Source organism: Schistocerca serialis, chromosome 2, assembly GCF_023864345.2.
Source record: "Schistocerca serialis cubense isolate TAMUIC-IGC-003099 chromosome 2, iqSchSeri2.2, whole genome shotgun sequence".
Lineage (NCBI taxonomy): Eukaryota > Metazoa > Arthropoda > Insecta > Orthoptera > Acrididae > Schistocerca > Schistocerca serialis.
The window spans coordinates 740,218,140-740,238,422 of NC_064639.1; the positions used below are offsets into that span (position 1 = coordinate 740,218,140).

General features: G+C 37.1%; 1 protein-coding gene across 1 annotated transcript; it reads right to left on the reverse strand.

Moving 5' to 3' along the window:
• Window positions 1–419: 419 nt before the first annotated feature.
• LOC126455681 (U3 small nucleolar ribonucleoprotein protein IMP4) lies at window positions 420–1,577 on the reverse strand. The gene has a single exon (XM_050091447.1). The coding sequence runs from the start codon at window positions 1,446–1,448 to the stop codon at window positions 507–509; it is 942 nt and encodes a 313-aa protein (XP_049947404.1). The 5' UTR covers window positions 1,449–1,577; the 3' UTR covers window positions 420–506.
• Between the last annotated feature and the right edge of the window lie 18,706 nt (window positions 1,578–20,283).

The window sequence follows — 20,283 nt, forward strand, 5'->3', positions numbered from 1 at the left end:
AACAATGGACAACTGAACCTACTGATATCTGACGTCAGCTGCATCCCATGATACTGTCATTTAGTGTGAGTGCAAACATGAAAGGAAAAGAACACACACTACATTAGTTTTAGGAAAGTAGATCATGGTGACAAACTGATCCACAGTGTATAAGTAGAGTCTAGGTTAGGTTGAATGGTGATAGTTTATTCAAAGAAGCTTTAAGCATACCACCGGTCGTCGTTTACAATCCGCGACATTGCAACTGGGCATCTGCCAGTCGAAATAACTTGGATTGCAGATAACGACGACCGAAAGCAAACCCGAAAGTTCTTCCGATATTCTGTTCGTCGGGAAAATAAAACTCATATGCCGAAGATTGCTTATGAGAAGGCGAAGCGGTATTAAAAGGCTGCAGTTAGTCCATAACTAGGAGAGAATTTGTGTTAAACATTTTAATTATCTGTTTACGGTACAAAACATCATGAATATGGCTTATATTGAAACAAATGTTTTTGCTGAAAATGTTATATTTCAACATCGTCATCCTGGTCCCAGCCATCATCCGGAGAAAGAAATCTCCTTTTCGCCGATGTGTTCATGTAAGGCCGCAATGCCCATTCTGTGTCTGCTGCATCAGCGTGCTCCAACGTCCCAAGTTTAATTTCATACAGTTTCAGTTGAAATCGTGGGCCCACTTCCGTCAGTTCAATGTCTTTTCCATTTACTTTCTTAAATGTGTGGTGCTGAAATAATATATAGTCATCATGATTTGCAAATGTTATAACTCTATGGCTGTCTTCTTTTGGAACAGGGAACAAGTATTTCAAAATATTCATGACTCGATTTCCCAGCTGAGTTTTAAAATTGTGAAAAATTAAATGAGGATATTGTTCGGACACAGTTCCAATGTCTGGTATGTCGTGCCGCATAACAACATCGGACATTGTAAAATACGCAGTCGGTCCATAGGGTAAATGACAAATCACTAAACTGTCAGGTACACCCCTGTGCTCGTGTACGACTACGAAATCTGTAACATCATTTGCACGACATGCATTAATTAACTGTTTCATTTCGTAATTACCACGGTTCATACGCTGGGAATTGGGGAATATTAATCTTAGCTCCTTGGCGAACATTTTTAATCTCGAAGATGGATCACGCGACGTCGTTATCATGATCTTCGGGTCTTCGACACCAGCCCAACGGTATTCGTCATCTTCATGTGAAATTCCACCACCACCACTTTCAGTCCCAATTGCAACGGCTACTTCCGGTCCTTTGTCTTCCCATTCCAACTTCTTCTGCAGGTCTATTGCGTTCTTCCTAAGATCTGTGTGAATCGGTAAATTTTCATCCAGGCACCGACTCAGTCTTTCTTTCTTCTCTTGAATAGCTCGTACCATATTCTCCTTCGACTTTCTGTAGAGGTACTCCCTCCTCAACCGTGCTTGCCTACGTAACATGTTCGGACACTATTTCCACTAAACACAACACATACTGCACGCACTAGCAGTTACAAACAACATCCACTTGCTGTACACAACTGAACAACGGTGTTAGTGTTCTGAAGCGTTCCATCAAACATTACCCATACCCTCTATTACCAAAGACTTTACCTCACAATGAAAAGGAGCTGAGCTACACATATACTGGCGCCAAATACACACGCGCCAATTTAGCTGTTTTAAATATAGTTTCAAATTAAGTACAACTTGCAAAGCTTATAGCATAAATGTAATCGTGCCTATACAGGGTGGTCCATTGATAGTGACCGGGCCAAATATCTCACGACATAAGCATCAAACGAAAAAACTACAAAGAATGAAACCCGTCAAGCTAGAAGGGGTAAACCAAATGGCGCTATGGTTGGCCGGCTAGATGGCGCTGCCATAGGTCAAACGGATATTAACTGCATTTTTTAAAAAACAGGAACCCGCATTTTTATTACATATTCGAGTAGTACGTAAAGAAATGTGCATGTTTTAGTTGGACCACATTTTTCGCTTTGTGATAGATGGCGCTGTAATAGTCACAAACGAGTAGGTACGTGGTATCACGTAACATTCCGCCAGTGCGAACGGTATTTGCTTCGTGATACATTAGCCGTGTTAAAATGGACCGTTTACCAATTGCGGAAAAGGCCGATACCGTGTTAATGTATGGCTATTGTGATCAAAATGCCCAACGGGCGTGTGCTATGTATGCTGCTCGGTATCCTGGTCGACATCATCCAAGTGTCCGGACCGTTCACCGGATAGTTACGTTATTTAAGGAAACAGGAAGTGTTCAGCCACATGTGAAACGCCAACCACGACCTGCAACAAATGATGATGCCCAAGTAGGTGTTTTAGCTGCTGTCGCGGCTAATCCGCACATCAGTAGCGGACAAATTGTGCGAGAATCGGGAATCTCAAAAACGTCGGTGTTGAGAATGCTACATCAACATCGATTGCACCCGTACCATATTTCTATGCACCAGGAATTGCATAGCGACGACTTTGAACGTCGTGTACAGTTCTGCCACTGGGCACAAGAGAAATAAAGGGACGATGACAATTTTTTTGCACGCGTTCTATTTAGCGACGAAGCGACATTCACCAACAGCGGTAACGTAAACCGGCATAATATGCACTATTGGGCAACGGAACATCCACGATGGCTGCGACAAGTGGAACATCAGCGACCTTGGCGGGTTAATGTATGGTGCGTCATTATGGGAGGAAGGATAATTGGCCTCCATTTTATCGATGACAATCTAAATGGTGCAATGTATGCTGATTTCCTACGTAATGTTCTACCGATGTTACTACAAGATGATTCACTGCATGACAGAATGGCGATGTACTTCCAACATGATGGATGTCCGGCACATAGCTCTCGTGCGGTTGAAGCGGTATTGAATAGCGTATTTCATGACAGGTGGATTGGTCGTCAAAGCACCATACCATGGCCCATACGTTCACCTGATCTGACGTCACTGGATTTCTTTCTGTGGGGAAGTTGGAGGATATTTGCTATCGTGATCCACCGACAACGCCTGACAACATGCGTCAGTGCATTGTCAACGCATGTGCGAACATTACGGAAGGCGAACTACTCGCTGTTGAGAGGAATGTTGTTACACATATTATCAAATGTATTGAAGTTGATGAACATCATTTTGAGCATTTATTGCATTAATGTGGTATTTACAGGTAATCACACTGTAACCACATGTGTTCTCAGAAATGATAAGTTCACAAACGTACATGTATCACATTGGAACAACCGAAATAAAATGTTCAAATATACCTACATCCTGTATTTTAATTTAAAAAGCCTACTTGTTATCAACTGTTCGTCTAAAATTGTGAGCCATATGTTTGTGACTATTACAACGCCATCTGTCATAAAGTGGAAAGTGCTCCAACTAAAACATTCATATTTCTTTACGTACTACACGAATATATAATAAAAATGGAGGTTCCTATTTAAAAGAAAACGCAGTTGATATCCGTTTGACCTGTGGCAGCGCCATCAAGTGGGCCAACCATAGCGCCATCTGGTTTCCCCCTTCAAGCTAGATAAGTTTCGGCTTTGTAGTTTTTTCGTTTGACGCTTATTTCGTGAGATATTTGGCCTGGTCGCGATCAATGGACCACCCTGTATATTTAGCACTATTGTACTTCATACTTTTATTATAAAGTACAGAGTTATAATCTTTATTTCCTGACACAACATCATTTCTTTAAATTTACGATTTAGCACTATCGCTGTGTGTCACTACATTAAAACCTTCAGTTTAGATAAAAAAAAGCAGACCATCCTCAGATGTAAATAAACGACGTTAATTGATACACTTGTGACGAAATTCTGATCGTTTCTAACTACAATAGTGGCATTAATACTGGACACTTTGCAGAGCTTCGTTGAATGTTGAATTCCGGAGTTTATTTTAGTTGAAATATACATTATAATTTATTGCAAATTTTCAGAAAACATTCCCTAATGTTTGAACATTTCCGTTAAAATACTGAAATTTAATTAAAAATAAAACAAAATCCTCACAACCCAAGAATTTCAGAATCTTACAAATTATGTGGTACCAAGCTTATTGAAATGTTTCTTGCTCTTTCTTGAGCTACCCATTTGATTTAATAACTGCCATGATTCTGTAAGGTGGGAGGGCTTCTGGTTTAATCACTCTGAAGAACAAATTGAAGATGCTCTCTAGCAGTTAACTTTTGTCATAGGGATTCTATTGTGAAATTATAATTTTCACCATTGACCACAACTTCTCTAATTGGGTTGAAGCCAGGACTGTTGCCAGGTCAAGTAAGCACATTAATGCATAGCGAGCGAACCATTTATTATAGGGAGCAAGCAAACTGCTGTGGCTAGACTCTAATGGATAGCCTTGCTACAACCTTGAAGGAGTAAGGGCTAGTATACATGGATGATTTTTCTCACATTGACAAAAACGTTTCCGCCACTGTCAAGTCACATTATCAAAGTGGAGTGCTACCACCAAAGATGACAGTTACTGAACTTTCTTTAAAACCCAAGCTTCGTTGGTTGACATGAATCTTGATGATATGGTCATTATTTGACAAGAATTTTGAAGAGACGGTCATTATTTGTGAACTCATGAGACATAAAAGAAAATATAAATAAGGATAGTGAGTACATGCCCTTTGGAATGACCGACTAATAAGCGGAAAGTTTTACATAATATTTCATAAACGACAACATACAAATAATTTTTTTCATTATTTTCGAACGAGTGCTGAAAGTTTTGATGAGTTACTTCCCATATTAACTGCATTAACACACAAAAATTGGAACATCAAATTATCTGTTGCAGTGGAACACAAGTTGTCTCAAGTACTTGAAAATATTATTTGAATGATTTCTATCCACCCTTTAATTTCCATATTTATATCCGAAAATTCCTTCAAATTTTTGGCATAAATGGTGATCTTTTCTCCACATCTTCAATAAGTATTGTCATATTGTCTTTGGAGAATGCACTGAGAGTGGCAGTTTTGTCACCTGTGCACATGTGGCTATCAAAACCGAGCAGTATAGTGACAGTTTGTCACAGGCTTGTTCGCAGGTCGGCAGACGGAAGTATCACCCAACGACATGTCGTAAGATTCGCGCATCTGCATATATATCCACCGACTGAACAAGAGTGAAGAAACAGTCATGGTGACAAAAATCACCTGTGTATGCTATCTCTAAGGGATTAAGCATAAAGTAGCATGCTAGGGTAAAAACGATTGAATTTAGATATTCATGTTCCAGGAAGGGCGACTGTAAATGTTCTGTCATTGGTTGTAATTTCACATGTAGCATTACTTCTCCTGAAACGCTGCCTTTCTCCTGTCCAAACCAAAAGCAACATACATTTAAAAAGCATGTGAATTATTGTGGATTAATTGAGAAGCTGAATCCATAAACAATTATTTCAATCAGTAACACTGTCATTCAATTTAATTCCCACTGTGAACTTTGCAACTAGGGTATGTAAATGCTCTGAGACCATTATTATTAATATCTTTGTGGACAGATCTAGGGGAAAATGTCATTTCTCAAAACCAGTTCTAAATGGGCTATCTGATCATGAAATGCAGTGTTTAATGTTAAATGTTGAAACTTGTCAGAATAGAAAAACTATCAAATATGAGTATAGTAGGGTAATAAATAAGTTGAAAATTGAGAATTTTTGTAGATTACTCAAAGACATGTTTACAATACTCCTGACTCATGGAAAATACAAAACATTTGTTAATAACGTTATTTCCTCATTTGGAGATTGTTTTCCCCTAAAGGTAACTCAAATCAAACAGCAATCTAAAGACAAACCATGTGTTACACAACGAATAAAGATTTCATGTGGGACAAAAAGAAGTTTGTATCTACTATCTAAAAATAGCTCTAATGTTACCACTGTAATGCATTACAACGACTACTGCAAATTATTGAAGCGAGTAATCCAGAAATTTAACCAGTTTTATTAAGAAAAGAAGAAAACTATATCAGACAACAAAAGAAATACAGTATTGGAAATAGGGTAGGCAGAGACAGGTGGGGCCAGAAAGGAAGAAGAAACGATAGCTCCAAAGATAGATGAAACATTGGTAACAAGTGCATGAAATGTTGCAAACCTCTTAAACAAGTACTTTGTTTCTGTTACTGACAGCTTGGGGCTATCACGTTCAGCAAACAGCTCAATGGCAAACCTGAAATCAAATTCTACAAATAATTTCAGTAAAATGGAAATGACACCCACTTCTCCCAAAGAAATAGCATTCATCATAAAATGTTTAAAATCAAAGTATTATAGTGGTTATGACAACGTATCACTGAATTAATCGAAGATTGCTCTTGTGAGTTGAGTTGCATCTTATTTGTCCAATCAATTTCCTATTTGCGTAACATTTCCAGACTGCCTATAATACGCTGAAGTTAAGCCTCTTTGCAAGAAGTGGGATAAAGGGATACCATCAAACTAATGACCAATTTCACTTTTGCTGGCTGTTTGAAAAATATTTGAAAAGGCTGTTTTCAAGCGTTTTCTCAAGCATAGGTTGGTACCTTAAGAGTTCTGATATAGAGAAGGCTATTTACAAGTACAGTGAGAATTTAGTTAATTCATTAGATAAAAAATTAGAGACTGCACACGTTTTCTGTCTTTGACTGTGTGAATCAGAGCATTCTCTTAAGTAAACTACAATGTTATGGTGCTACTGACAGTGCTGAAAAATGGTCTTACCTAAATATCAGTCTTACCTAACAAACAGATTCCACTTTAGTCCATTGTTTTTTCTTGTGTACATTAATAACCTCTGGTCTTTGACATTGCTAGATGCTAAGAGCTTTGTGTTTGCAGATGATGCAAACATTGCAGTAAATAACAAGTCAAGAAAAAATTTACAAATGGCTGCTAATCAATTGTTTACTGATGTTAATAAATAGTTTAAAGCTAATTCAATGTCACTAAACTTTCAAAGACCCACTAAATGCAGCTCAAGGCCTATGAGAGATTTCCTTCTACCATGTCTATAACATATGAAGACATGCAGATGAAAAAGGTTGACAGTGTTAAATTTCTGGGATTACAACTCAATAATAAATTCAGTTTGGAAGGGAATACCACAGAATTACTGAAGTGCCTAAATAAGTCTGTATTTGCAATATGAATGATGTCTGATATATGAGATATAAACATAAAATAACTTGCATGCTTTGCTTACTTCCATTCTATTATGTTGTATGGGATCATGTTGTGGAACAACTTGTCAAACTGAGAAAAAGGTTTTAGAGCGCAAAAGCATGTAATAAGACTCATTTGTGGCGTAAATTGAAGAACATCATGTAGAAACCTGTTTAAGGAACTGGATTCTAACCACTGCTTATCAGTATATTTATTCTTTAATGAAATTTGTTGCAAATACTATGTCTCTATTTCCAACCAATATCTCAATTCATACCATAGTACCAGTACTAGGAATAAGAACAATCTACATTAAGACCTAAAATTACTTACTTTGGTCCAAAAATGGGTCCAATATTAAGGAACACACATTTTCAATAAATTGCCAGCAACCATTAGAAATTTTGGTTTTACATAAAGCACAATTCAAACAGAGTATGAAAGACTTTTTGGCAGGTGACTCATTCTCCTTTATAGATGAATATCTTAACAGGAACTGTTAGACCAGCTTAAATAAAGATGTGTATTAGATTTAATTTTTGACAGCACTTGGTCACAACAGTCAAGATGAGGTGTTTTGTGTATGATAAATTTATTAAAGCTGCATAATTATGTTTCATTCTGACAGTGTATTAATTCTGTAAATATTAGCACTTCCAGTTTATAGTAATGTATTCACATATTTTGGCAATCTACTGACAAATGATTATGGAAGTGAGTATCATACTCAGATGTTGTAGGTTTTTTATGTTATTCTTCCTGCCATGTACCCCACTCACGAGAATCATATCATTTTTGGATCTATGGAATGGAAATTGAATCTAACCTCATCTTGGATCGTAGCACTGAAGAGGAATACAGCTGATGGTAAGCAATGGACTCGTCCAGAAGCTTCTTGGATTTGTAGAAGTCATTTCATCAATGATGTGGCCACAAGAGAACCTGACAGTCCAGGAATATACCAAGATTGCATATAAGACTAAAATTATCTTAGCTGGAGAGTGTAAAAGATTACATTATTGTGAGATACAAAAGAAGAAAGGGAGACACAATAAAAGACAAGAATCTGCAGGGAACTACAACGATGTACTGCTTTATGAATTTAAAACCTCCAAAACAATTAGCCAGATAGAATACAGAAATTTAAACCCTTCAAATATCATAAAATATTCTTTTCTTGTTTAAAGTGTGACTGTGAGGCCAAAGTTCAAACAAATTTGGAAGTGCAATGGATGGACAAACAGTGTATGACAAAACGTTGTGTAAAGACTGATTGTGATGTTTAATCTGAATTAATAAAGCCTTACGCATCTGTGTATGGCATAGTTACAATGGCTTCTAACAACAGCACAATTACAAATGAACACATTTATTCCCTTTGTTCAACAACATTGATTACCATTTAATCAAACTGAGTTTGGGTAGACTCAACCTTTTTAAGCTTTTCAAATATCTCTTGCTTTTTTTAAAGTACAAGTTGGATTTCCTTTTGTTACAAACTGGTTATTTTAGAAAAATCCCTGTCATTATTAATGAAATAGCACAATGCAGCAATGTGTATATAGTGTCCAGACAGCCCTGCTTTACACTGTCATTCACCTTGGCTCAACTTTCTGTCACAGTCTATCTGGAAAACATGAGATACGACAAATGTCGCTTGTTAATCGTGTATTTAATTCTGTTGATGATTTGAGAAGACTTGTATATGTGGTTATGAAGTGGTATGCTCTAAGACTCTATTCATATTACGCAATTACAATAAACATGTTCATGTAACTTACTTTGAATTGTACCACATAGTGTTCTCTTAAACACTTGCCACACACTTCCTCCCCAAATATTTCCTTAACTTCAAAAACTCGGTTGCTGGTCCGAATGTCTGTGCCTTTCTTTATTGTTGAAGACCTGAAATACGATGAGTTCCATTTCAGATTCTGGATGCCAATGTAAATTAGGCTTGTAGTATTAGATGCCATGCCAAAGACATGCCTAGCTCTGACATCATCCGAGGTAGAGCATTTGACTGATGCAGACAGATCTATAGCTCGGTGCCAAGTGTCTCCCCTCACTGCCTCTCTGACCTTATTTATATATGGGTGCAGCTATCAACCACTGTAGGCACAGGTAGCAGCATGTAAATAGCCTCTATCTTGGGCACATAGTAATTCATATCTCTGTTTTATATCAGTTAGCGATGTTCATAATTTTTATATTATTGAACTTCAGTTTGCTGAAGTTACTGAAACTGTTTCAACTCAACTGCATTTAAGCTTAACCGGCGAGGATTTTTGCAATGGAACTGACAGCAGGACATTACCTCTGAACAACCTCTTCAAGAATCCTTGTATTGATTGTTATTTACATTAAAGTCTTGTAAGTTGACACAGATGAATTATTTAATGAATATAATCAAGTGGTGTAATTAGGATTTTCCATCGTAAATACAAATGATTCTTCATGTACTATGAATAAGGACGTTTTTGTTCCAAATTAAGTTTTTAATAAATAACTTGAAACCTAATAAAGGTAGCTAAATGGAGTCACATAGTTAATGTTTTTGTATCAAACTGAGGCTGCATACGAATTTTCATCTTTTTGAGTCTAATGTTTAGCACCTTCAAATTTTCGTAAAAACGCCGATTTTGACCAAAATATTGCACCGATCATTGGTTTTGAAATACAATTGCACATTCTGAACAGTTATTGGCTGTCTAGCACCATTATTTAGCGTCATTTTTTCTTAAACTAATACATTTAGTAAAACTTCTTCATCTGATCATTCTGAGATTTCACAATGTTAACATTAATGTACTGAAGCATACACTGACAGAGTTTGGAAAAGCTATTTCAATTTTTAATTTCACTCTTAGATTATGTAGCAATACTTTGTATGATACACACGGGAACATCATGATGATGTGGTTCTAGTAACAGTGAACTGGCATAAGTCCAGGCACACTCACTCACTTCCGTATCTCTTACAATGACAGCGCTTATTTCGCCACAACAGCAATAAATATTTGAATAGTGTAAGCAGCAGAAGGCCTAGAAAATGGTGCTTCAACCTTCGTAGATACTATTAACTGAAACTTTTCCTTCCAAATGAATATCGAAAGGCTACCAGCATTAGCCTCCTAATATTCCTCTATCCCATACAGATACCTTTGTATCATATGGCACTAAGTTTTACACAGACAACACTTGGTTAATCCAGTCACAGATCATAAATAATAATTACATTAAAACAAATAACATCACATGTAATATAAATAAGTCCACTCATTTATATAAATATATCTTAAAGTCATTTTCGTCATACAATTTTATTGATATTAGGATAAACTAGGAGATAAATTCCTTCATGTGGAATTCTTACAATCTTATAAGGACCTGCATACAAAAGTTTCCATTTACAGTTTCTTTTGTGAGGAGGTGTAGAATTTGGGTGAGTTTTCCACAGAATATGCTCTTCTATCTTATATTTCTGCATTTATGTGAATCATCTATCATAGCAGATTTTTCCCAGGTGTGCCTGCTGTGTGAGGAAGACTAATCATTTCTTACATTCTTTCCCCAGGAACACTCTTCTTTGAATAGATGTGGAAGACTATTTATCCATTCATTTTTCTCCTTCATGCTACATATGAGTGAACTGTGTGTTGAATAGTGATAAATTGTTCACTAACTGTTCAAAAAGCTCTAAATATTCTATGAATTCGTTTGATTACTGTGTGGATGTGTCCTAATGACCCTGTTAAATTCTTGAAACATTTATTCACTTGAGTTTCCTACCAGATGAAAATGTGATATGAGTATCTGTTTAATGCTATATTCATGTAAAAATGTATTCCATGTTTGGCAAGTGAAGTTTTATGCATTACCTGACAGCAAAGTGGCAGACATGGTAGCTGTTGGTATATAACTGTTTTCTATGCGTTTAACAATTGGAGCTGCTGCAGTAGACTTGGTAACATACAATTTAACGTACTTTGTGAAAATTTCATACAGTGCTACCACATATTTGACTCCACCTCAAGCCAATGGCAAAGGTTCTACTATATCAGTTGTGATGATTTGCAGTAGTTTTGTAGGTGTTAAAGGGTGTAACTTTGTAATACAGCGATTGTTTGTGGACCCTGCTTTTTGGCCTGTAAGATATGTTTTTAAGAGTTGCTGTATGTGTCTGTTCATATTTGGAAAAAAACAATATAAGATTAAGACATTGTTACATCAGTTGAAATGCAAATGCATCATATGTCAGATCATGCTTCATGTCTATAAAATAGAACAACATTCTGTAACTTATAATATTGTTTCAGCTTATCTGTAGGATTCAGTGGAAGTAGTGTCTTAACCTCATATTAATGTTAGTAAGCATCTACATCTACATCTACATCCATACTCCGCAAGCCACCTGACGTTTCTGCACATATCTACGTAATGTTGGCAGTAACTGTTATCCTTCATGAGCCAAAGTGTCGTAGTTATTGAATTGCTCTATAAGTTCTGTATATTCTGGTAGGCCCTGTGGTAGAAGTGACAGAGCATCTGCCACAATATTACTTTTCCTGTGAATGACTTCAAAATTGTATTCTTTTAAAAACAAAGACCGACACATTAAGTGCAGATGGAGTAATGTTCAAGACAATAAAAATTCAACATTTGATGATTACAGTAAACTTCAGGTTTTTTCTGTAAATATAATAATTAAACTTTTTAAATCCCCATACTACTACTAGAGTCTTTAACTCTGTGGCTGTGTAGGCATGTTCACAGTCCATCAGTGTCTGACATGCAAAACTAGTAACATGAATATTTTGATTTATCCTCTTCGTTTACTTGTAACAGACAGGCTCCCCGATGAGAAAATGAAACTAAGCAAAAATCTTTGGACGTGGAAGGCAGTATGCTTTCTAGATACCTTACTGAGACTTTCCTGCCAACATGAATTCTTAAAGCTGTGCTAGCAATATATTTAATTCCATAGAACTTCTGTAAGTGTTCATCCAAGTTTCCAGGTAAGGTTCTTACAGGAAAATTGGTCTTATTTATGGTCCCTATCCAAAGTAGATGCATACTCATATCAGGTTTGGCTACAGCTAATAGTGGACTACAAAAAGAAGAAAGCATGTACCTGATGGGATGTCAAGTATTGCATCCTTCTCTCATATAAAATCAATGCCAAGAATGCATTCTACTACTGAGCCATTAGTAATTAGGAACAGGCATTTTATCATTCCATTTCCTAGTCTAATCTCCACTTGAGTTTGCATCTTGACGTTACATGATTTAATACCAACAGCTCTGATGATTCTATAGTCCTGTAAAGAATGTGTGGGTATTTTAATGACCTCATGGGTGTTATTGAACCAATTAGTTGATGTAACTCTCACAATAGCACCCATGTCTAATACAATCATAGTTGGTATCTTTCCCATTACTTCATGCATTATGGCTTCATTCTGAACATGGCATTTAAAATGGACTGTAGTTAGTTCCTCTCAAATGTCTGTGTCATCACTGTAATGTAATACGTCTACTGTATTGTAATCGTTGCCCCATGTCAACTGTCGATCAATACTTGAGAGCAATGCGGTCAGACTTGCATTGTTGACCCTGCATTAGTGGACCATGGCTCTTCTGCCACCCTAGTCATGTTTACAATGGGGTTCTGCGTCTGCCAATCGCCGTCATTTGTACAGTTCTGTGCTAAAACCTCCTGCATATTATTATTACTATTATACCTGGTGGTTGGTTGCAATTTCACATAAAAGAATTCTAACTATTTTTGTCATAGTGATTACTATGGTTGAGCAAGTGCCATTATCATTACTATAAAATTCTTGTTGATAGTAGTTATCCTTTTGTTCCTTTTTATGTGAATTTGGTGAAACACGATTAATCTGTTGTGCATTTTACATGTCAGGTGTTCCTAGCTGTGTGACATGATTTATTCACATCTCTCTTGTCCCCCCATTGTTATACCACTGCCTGTGCAGCAAGTGGATTGAGCTGTACTGTAACTGTAATTATTATTATTCATTTTAGCATCCTTTCGTGCCAGATCAAGTGAGTCGAGCAAAAACATAAGGCGTTCCACATTGTTGTCATGTACATGGACCAATTTGTCCCTAAGACCCAGTGGCAATTTAGTTTCAATATCCTAATAATGTCCCAACTAGATATGGACTTTTCCCAGTGTTAGTCTTATTTAATTGTTTTTCAGAGTACTTGTGGATGGTACCCTGTCTGTTATTAAACTGTTTTGGATTAAAGACCTCCTTTTGGAGTCTTTTATGAACACATTAACACATTTACTTAGCTAAAAAAACGCTCACTCTAAGTGCTCATAATCTTGAAAATTCTATGTAGTCTCTGTGGCCTAGAGGGCGGCCTTGCTGTGTTTGAAACTTGCAATTATTTGAACTGTTTGTTGGTCAGTCCATGACTTCGGTATTACACCTTCTTTCAAATAAAAACGAAAGTGTGGGAACATTTCTTATCTCGATTAAACGCTTGAAATTGTCTATGTTTTAATGGACTTTTATCCAACAGCACAGATGACAAGTGAGGTAGTGTCCTCATCCCATACAATACACTGCTGGGTGACTTGCCTGTGTTGTTTAAATCATTGGCATACTTTATTTTATACAAGGGTCATTCCGAAAGTAATGCCTCCTATTTTTTTGTGGTGACTTTGGATGTCCGCGCCAGTTGTCGTTGGCGTAGTGCTATACTTGAACCTCTTTCATTTGCAGGTGGTTCTATTGTTTTGCAGTAGCTGGCGCCAGCAGATGAGTGTTCCAAAACGGAGTGTGATATGGATGTGCGTGTAAAACAGTGACGTGTGATTGAATCCCTCACTGCTGAAGAAACTGCACTGATCGAAATCCACTGACGCTTGCTGAAAGTGTACAGAGACGATATAATAGACGTGAGCAATGTGAGGCGATGAGTACAGCATTTGCAAGGTGGTGAAAAGAGTGTGCATGACAAGTCACAGGCTGGTTGACCCTGCACAGCTGTCATCCCTCGCAATGAAGAGTGTCTTGATCAACTGATCTTTGAGTAGTGACCAGAGAATTGTGTGTAAAGTTGAAAGTCAGCTGTAACGCACTGGAAACAATGTTGTAGCATTTTGCTTACAGCAATGTCTGTGTGAGATGGTTCCCGCAGATGCTTTCAGAAGAACAAAAAACTCATCAAATAGAAATCTGTCAGTACCTGCTTGACCACTATGAAGCTGAAGGTGACAATTTTCTGAATAGCATCGTCACCAGAGATGAGACGTGATGTCACCAGTATGAGCCGGAATCCAAAAGACAGTCCATGGAATGGCGACATGTGAATTCTCCGACAAAGAAGAAATTTAAGGCACAGCCATCTGCAAGCAAAGTAATGCATGCAGTCTTCAGGGACAGCCAGGGTGTAATTTTTTTGGATGTCCTGGTGTCTGGAGAAACTGTCAATTCAACATACTACAAGATAACACTGACTAAGATGAAAGCCCAAATTTCCAGGGTAAGGCCAGGGAAGAAGACCAATTTCGACCAGCAACATGATAATGTCAGGCCCCACATCAGTTCTGCGACCATGCAGCTCATTGCAAAATCCAGCTGTACTGTCTTACCACATCCAGTGTACGGTCCCGATTTAGCGTCTTCAGACTTCCATCTATTTGGACCTCTGAAAGATGGACTATGAGGCGAATATTTTCAACACTCGGATGCTGTTGTCAAAACTGTAAGGAATTGGTTAGCCTCATCTGATTCCAATTTTTACAAGCGCTGCATACAGGCTCTGGTTCATCGCTATCAAAGGTGTATAACGAATGGTGGTGACTATGTGGAAAAATGATAGTCTGCAGCTGAAATATTGCTTTATTTAGCTGTGCTGTTGTGATTTATGCATCTTTTGTAGCTTCCATGAAGAAAAATAGGAGGCATTACTTGCAGAACGAGCCTCGTATATTGCAGGACTACTGTGATTTTCTACTACTCTAACAACAAAGTTGTTCAAGTTAGTTAATTTACATTTAGCTGACATTAGTTCCTGTTGGATGTCACTAACTTGTGAAGTGAGATTTTCTTGCCACTTCGACAAGTCTTGTCTAGAGCTATTTTAATTCAGGTTAAAACCATGTTAATAGTTTCCCCAAAAGTTCCTGCCTGTGATAATACCTCGTTAACCATTTGCTGAACACAATGTGGAAATTCTGAATTCAGCTTTCCATTAACATGCGTTTCCCCGTTTGAAATCCACTTGGTATAATTTTCTTGGAACTTACTTTTTGTGTGTAAAATTGGAATTTAATCTTGGTCTCATACTCTGCAATAAAAGTCTTTACCTTGGAACCCAGCTTGTGAATAGATTCTTTGATTTGGAATTGTTTGTCAGACAGTTTTTTCATTGTGTTGGGGAGTCCCGTGTATGCATTAGTATCTTTCAAGTTAAAGTGATGCATTGTAAAGACAAATTTTCAGTATCACTTTTGTAGCATTTTGCTGTCATATTAAATTTGAGACATTATTGGTTAAGCTTGTTATTTGGAAAGAAATCTTGTCAAATGTGGTTGACATTTGAGATGAAAATTTAGAAGAAAGTGTAGATGAGAACTGATAAGGTTGTTGTTTGAGATGATAAGTGATCATACATTTGCTTTAGGATATCCACTAAGCTGCATACCAAACTGGGATGCATGCACTATTTGTATCTGATATATGGCTTGTGGTTGGATTAACCATAGGATTAACTACTTCGCTTTCAGCACATAATTCAGTTTCATGAGCCAATAGACTTACATCATGTATAGCCACATCAGCATATTTGTTCTCATCAGCACTAAATTCTGTTTCATGTAAAGTTTGCAGCTTCATTTTAGATAATATCCCAGTCCTCTCCATAACATGCAAAATGAATGAAATCACATATGTGAAATCAGTTAACATAGGTCAACATCAGCACACAAATGATTACAATTAATGAACAAGAAAGTTCTAGAATACAACATGACTGAGATAAAACATCAAAAAGCGTGGCGACATTCACGTTCTCATATGAAGTCAACCATTTAAATACTTACTTCTGTTAGAGCTATTAGCTATTGTAAGAATTTTCAGAATTGAAACTGCCAAGCATAACCTATTTTGAAAGAGTACAAATCGCATATGCGACCACTCTATGTTCAGGAAAGAAAACCTAGGCAGTGCAATCCTTACCTCTTCTCTTATAGTGTAGTGTAGACAGCAAAATTCCTGTAATTGCATATTACCCAGTTTCCATAATTGTACAATTTTCCTTGCTATTTATTCAATTGATTTCTTCTCTTGGAGTTTGCCAGATGTAATATTCATGAAGCAAAAAAGAGAAGTTTATCATAATGTGACAATAGAAAGGTTTGACGTGTACACTGACATGAAAAAATCGCAACAACAAGAATGAGTTATGCGACATAAACGAAAGATGGTACATGCATTCCTGCAGCTGAAAAATGATGTCTAGTCAAATGTCGCACCAATCGCTTAAGAGGGGCGCTAGTAGAGCCACTAGGAGGATGCAGATGAGATTTGCTTTAAGTACATGCTGTAACGATCGTGAGCAGTAGTTACCTTTGAAATTGCTCTTGGTGAGTTGATGTTAGTCAAGAAAGCCTTTAAGGAGACAAAGAAGCCCTTATCAGCTCTCCACTGAGTTTAAATGAGTCCTTGCATTAGGGTTACGAGAAGCTCGATATTTCTTCTGCAATACTGCAGAAAGACTTGGCAGTAATATGGCAACTGTACATGATTACTTTCAGTGATGGTCACGACAATGTACAGTTGCAAGATGACTGGGCTCCAGATGGCCACGTAACATTAACGAAAGGGAAGACTATCGTGTTTGGCGTAACCCTCTGGTGCATCATACAGCACCTGCAGCAGCAATTTGGGCAGTTGCTAACACCACACTTACACAACGAACTCTTATGAATTGGTTACTCCAGAGACTGTTCCAAGACTGACGTCCTGCACTGTGAGTTCCACTAACCCCAAACCACTGCCATCAGCGATTGCAGTGGTGTCAAGAGAGACCTCATTGAAAGGCAGAGTGCTGAATAGTGGTATATGGGTGTGGGGATGTAATTGCATGAAGAATTGGAAAAACTGATTGGAAAGAATAGTTGAAAGAAGTCTGAAGGTAAGGTATGAATCTGTTACACAGTCCTGGATGAACTTTAACTGATACCAATATCAACAAACCTTTAGTATCAATACATTCAAGGCCAATATTCATAATTTGCGTTACGTACTGCTTCACACTAATTCCACTGTTTATAGTCTTCGTTATGACAATGTCAATGCAGGATCACTCCTCCGTTGTTTGTGTAAATTCTTCTTGTCTGCTGTGAACCTCTTTATGCAGGGTGAAATGATGAACAGACAGGGATGTTCATCTTGAATGTACCAATAATTTTTGCCTTTCCAATAACTTTTTATGAAACTTTTAATGTACAGTTGAAAAACACATTTTTTAACAATGGCGGTACGATGGATCCAAGCATACCTCTGTACCCTACCACTTTCCAAAACAAACAGATGCGAATACAGGAATTAATAAATTGAAGAGAGTATTTCTTATTTTGTTTCATACAGATGTATCAAAACATTATACTTGCCACAAAACAATTCATTAACTTGTCTTTGTTGGAGTTTGTAATCCATTCACTTTACATACACCTTACATATAAGAAAAGAGAAGAACGAAAAAATAATATGATGCAAGACAATTAGCCCCTACTGTGCACTTACATCATATGGAGGTGCACAGTGTATGAGCTTATTTCCTGTTTTGAGGGTTGATAATCCTGGTCGATATGGGCATAGCCTTTATTTTCTGCTATTGGAGGTATTCTGAATGGTTATCCATTTATATGAGCATGTCAAATTCTTTTAACATATACATATGTAAGTTTTCTCCCTCAACAAAGTGCTTGCTGTAACCTCATAGTCCCATTGTTGTCAGTCAGCATCTGCACACTGCTTAGCTTGCAAAGCATGCACACACAGCACACGTCCATGTCGTACATTTACAGTAGCTTTCACTGCACATATTCGTGAAGCTCGTGACATGATTCTTTGTGAAATATTCGCTGCAGTGACAACTGGTTTCCATATTATTGGCCCGAGAAATTTACTTCACGTCTTCACTCCCACTTATTCAGTGGGGAGACCAGCCGTACATCCAACATCCGTTGACAAGGTAAGTTGCTTGCTGCTTTTACGATGTTGTCGAGCACAGGAAATTCATGTTAAACAAAGTATTGCCATTTTTAATTACCACATGTACTCTCACGTATTGTTTTAAGACACGTACACTTAATACTTTGCAGCCAGTTTTCGTATGTTTTTTACTTTTGTTTTTGAGTGTCTTTCATACAGTTGCATTACGTAAAGTTTCTGTAGCGTCCTTTCTACATACTGTACAAATGACGTAATAAAATACAAATACAGTTAAAAAATACACTTATCCTATTCATTTGCTGACATGTCATTATCGTCGCTTATATACAGGGTTATTATAATTAAAGTTAAACTTTCAAACCGCTGTAGAAATAACACCACTGGTCAGAGTGACATCAAGTTGCAATGGAATATTGTCGGAGAAGGGAGAAAACGTATGGCAGAAGAAAAATAAATAGTTACAAAATGTAGAAACAGATGGCGTTTTAGTATGATAATTTAATAGCGGTCGACTACAAATGACGAATCTATCATACAGCAATGCCTAAGGTGTATGTTTGGCACTAAACAAACTGTACTACTCATTGTGCATGACTGCAGAGGTATGATACTGTTAGTTACGTAAGACAATCCACCACAGGAAGGTCATATCACATCGGAGGGGAAAAATAGGTTTTTAATTGTGCTGAGATCAAAAACCACATAAAGACCATGAATCGCATCGGTGTTTATATGTCCTGAGGCCAAAAACCGTATAAAAAGTAACCGTCAAAATAAATTTGGATTATTAATTTCCATGTGACTGGCGCAAAACATGTTCAATGCTGTCCACTGTTATCTACAACAAATTGAAATCGAGAAATCGCATGTTCCACAACTGATCAAAGTGTTTCCAGGGTCACATTCAGAATGTGTTGTGCAATACGTGCCTTCGTGCAGCTATGTTTGCAATCGGAACACTGAGCAAAACATCTTTCAGAGAGCCCCACAGCCCGAAGTCACAAGGTTTCAGATTAGGTGATCGGGATGGCCAGGTTGTAGGGAAATGTAATAGTAGTAGTAGTAGTAGTAGTAGTAGCTTTATTCATCTGTAGATCTCTTTTTACAAGGATATAGGACACATCAAAGTATTTACAAATTTAGATCAATTTAAAATAAGCTAATTTGTATACACATATATTTACAGACTTCTTGTTAAGAGACAATAATTAGATTTACTCCTGTTTACAGATAACTTATTAAATAATGTAATGCCATATTGTTCACTATATCTCACTATCAGTAATTGCACACACTATACACATATTGTTTCATAAAACTTACCACACACAAACACACACACACACACACACACACACACACACTGGTGATCTCTGGGCCATTTTCTGTACTTCAACTTCCCATTTGCTATCCTGAAAAACAGTGTCAGCATCCCTCCATAATGAGTGAGATGTTGATCTCAGAAAGAGGAAGACGTGTTAGTATTGTGATGTGCATAGCTTGGGGGTGAGTATTTCTAGAAAGGAAAAAAGAAGGAAAAAAACATAAAGTGAAGGTGTAATGTGGAGTGTTGGATATTTTATAATCATTATTATTATTTATTTGTAAAACATTTTTTATCAAATCCCTGCTCTGTCTTAGCTAAGTAATCCTTCAGTATATAAAATTTATTGCATAATGGGTACCTTTTAGCTGCCTTTTTAAATAATATGTGGCTCGTCAGTTTGTTTTCACTTTCATTGCATTATTTCTTTAATCTCTTTTGGTAATTTATTGTACAGTTTTATTCCTTGGTAGAAAATGCTGTTTTGTGTTTTATGTTTATTTTTTCCTTGGTAAATGTAAGTTGAGTGTATCTCTTGTTGCATGGTCATAGACAGA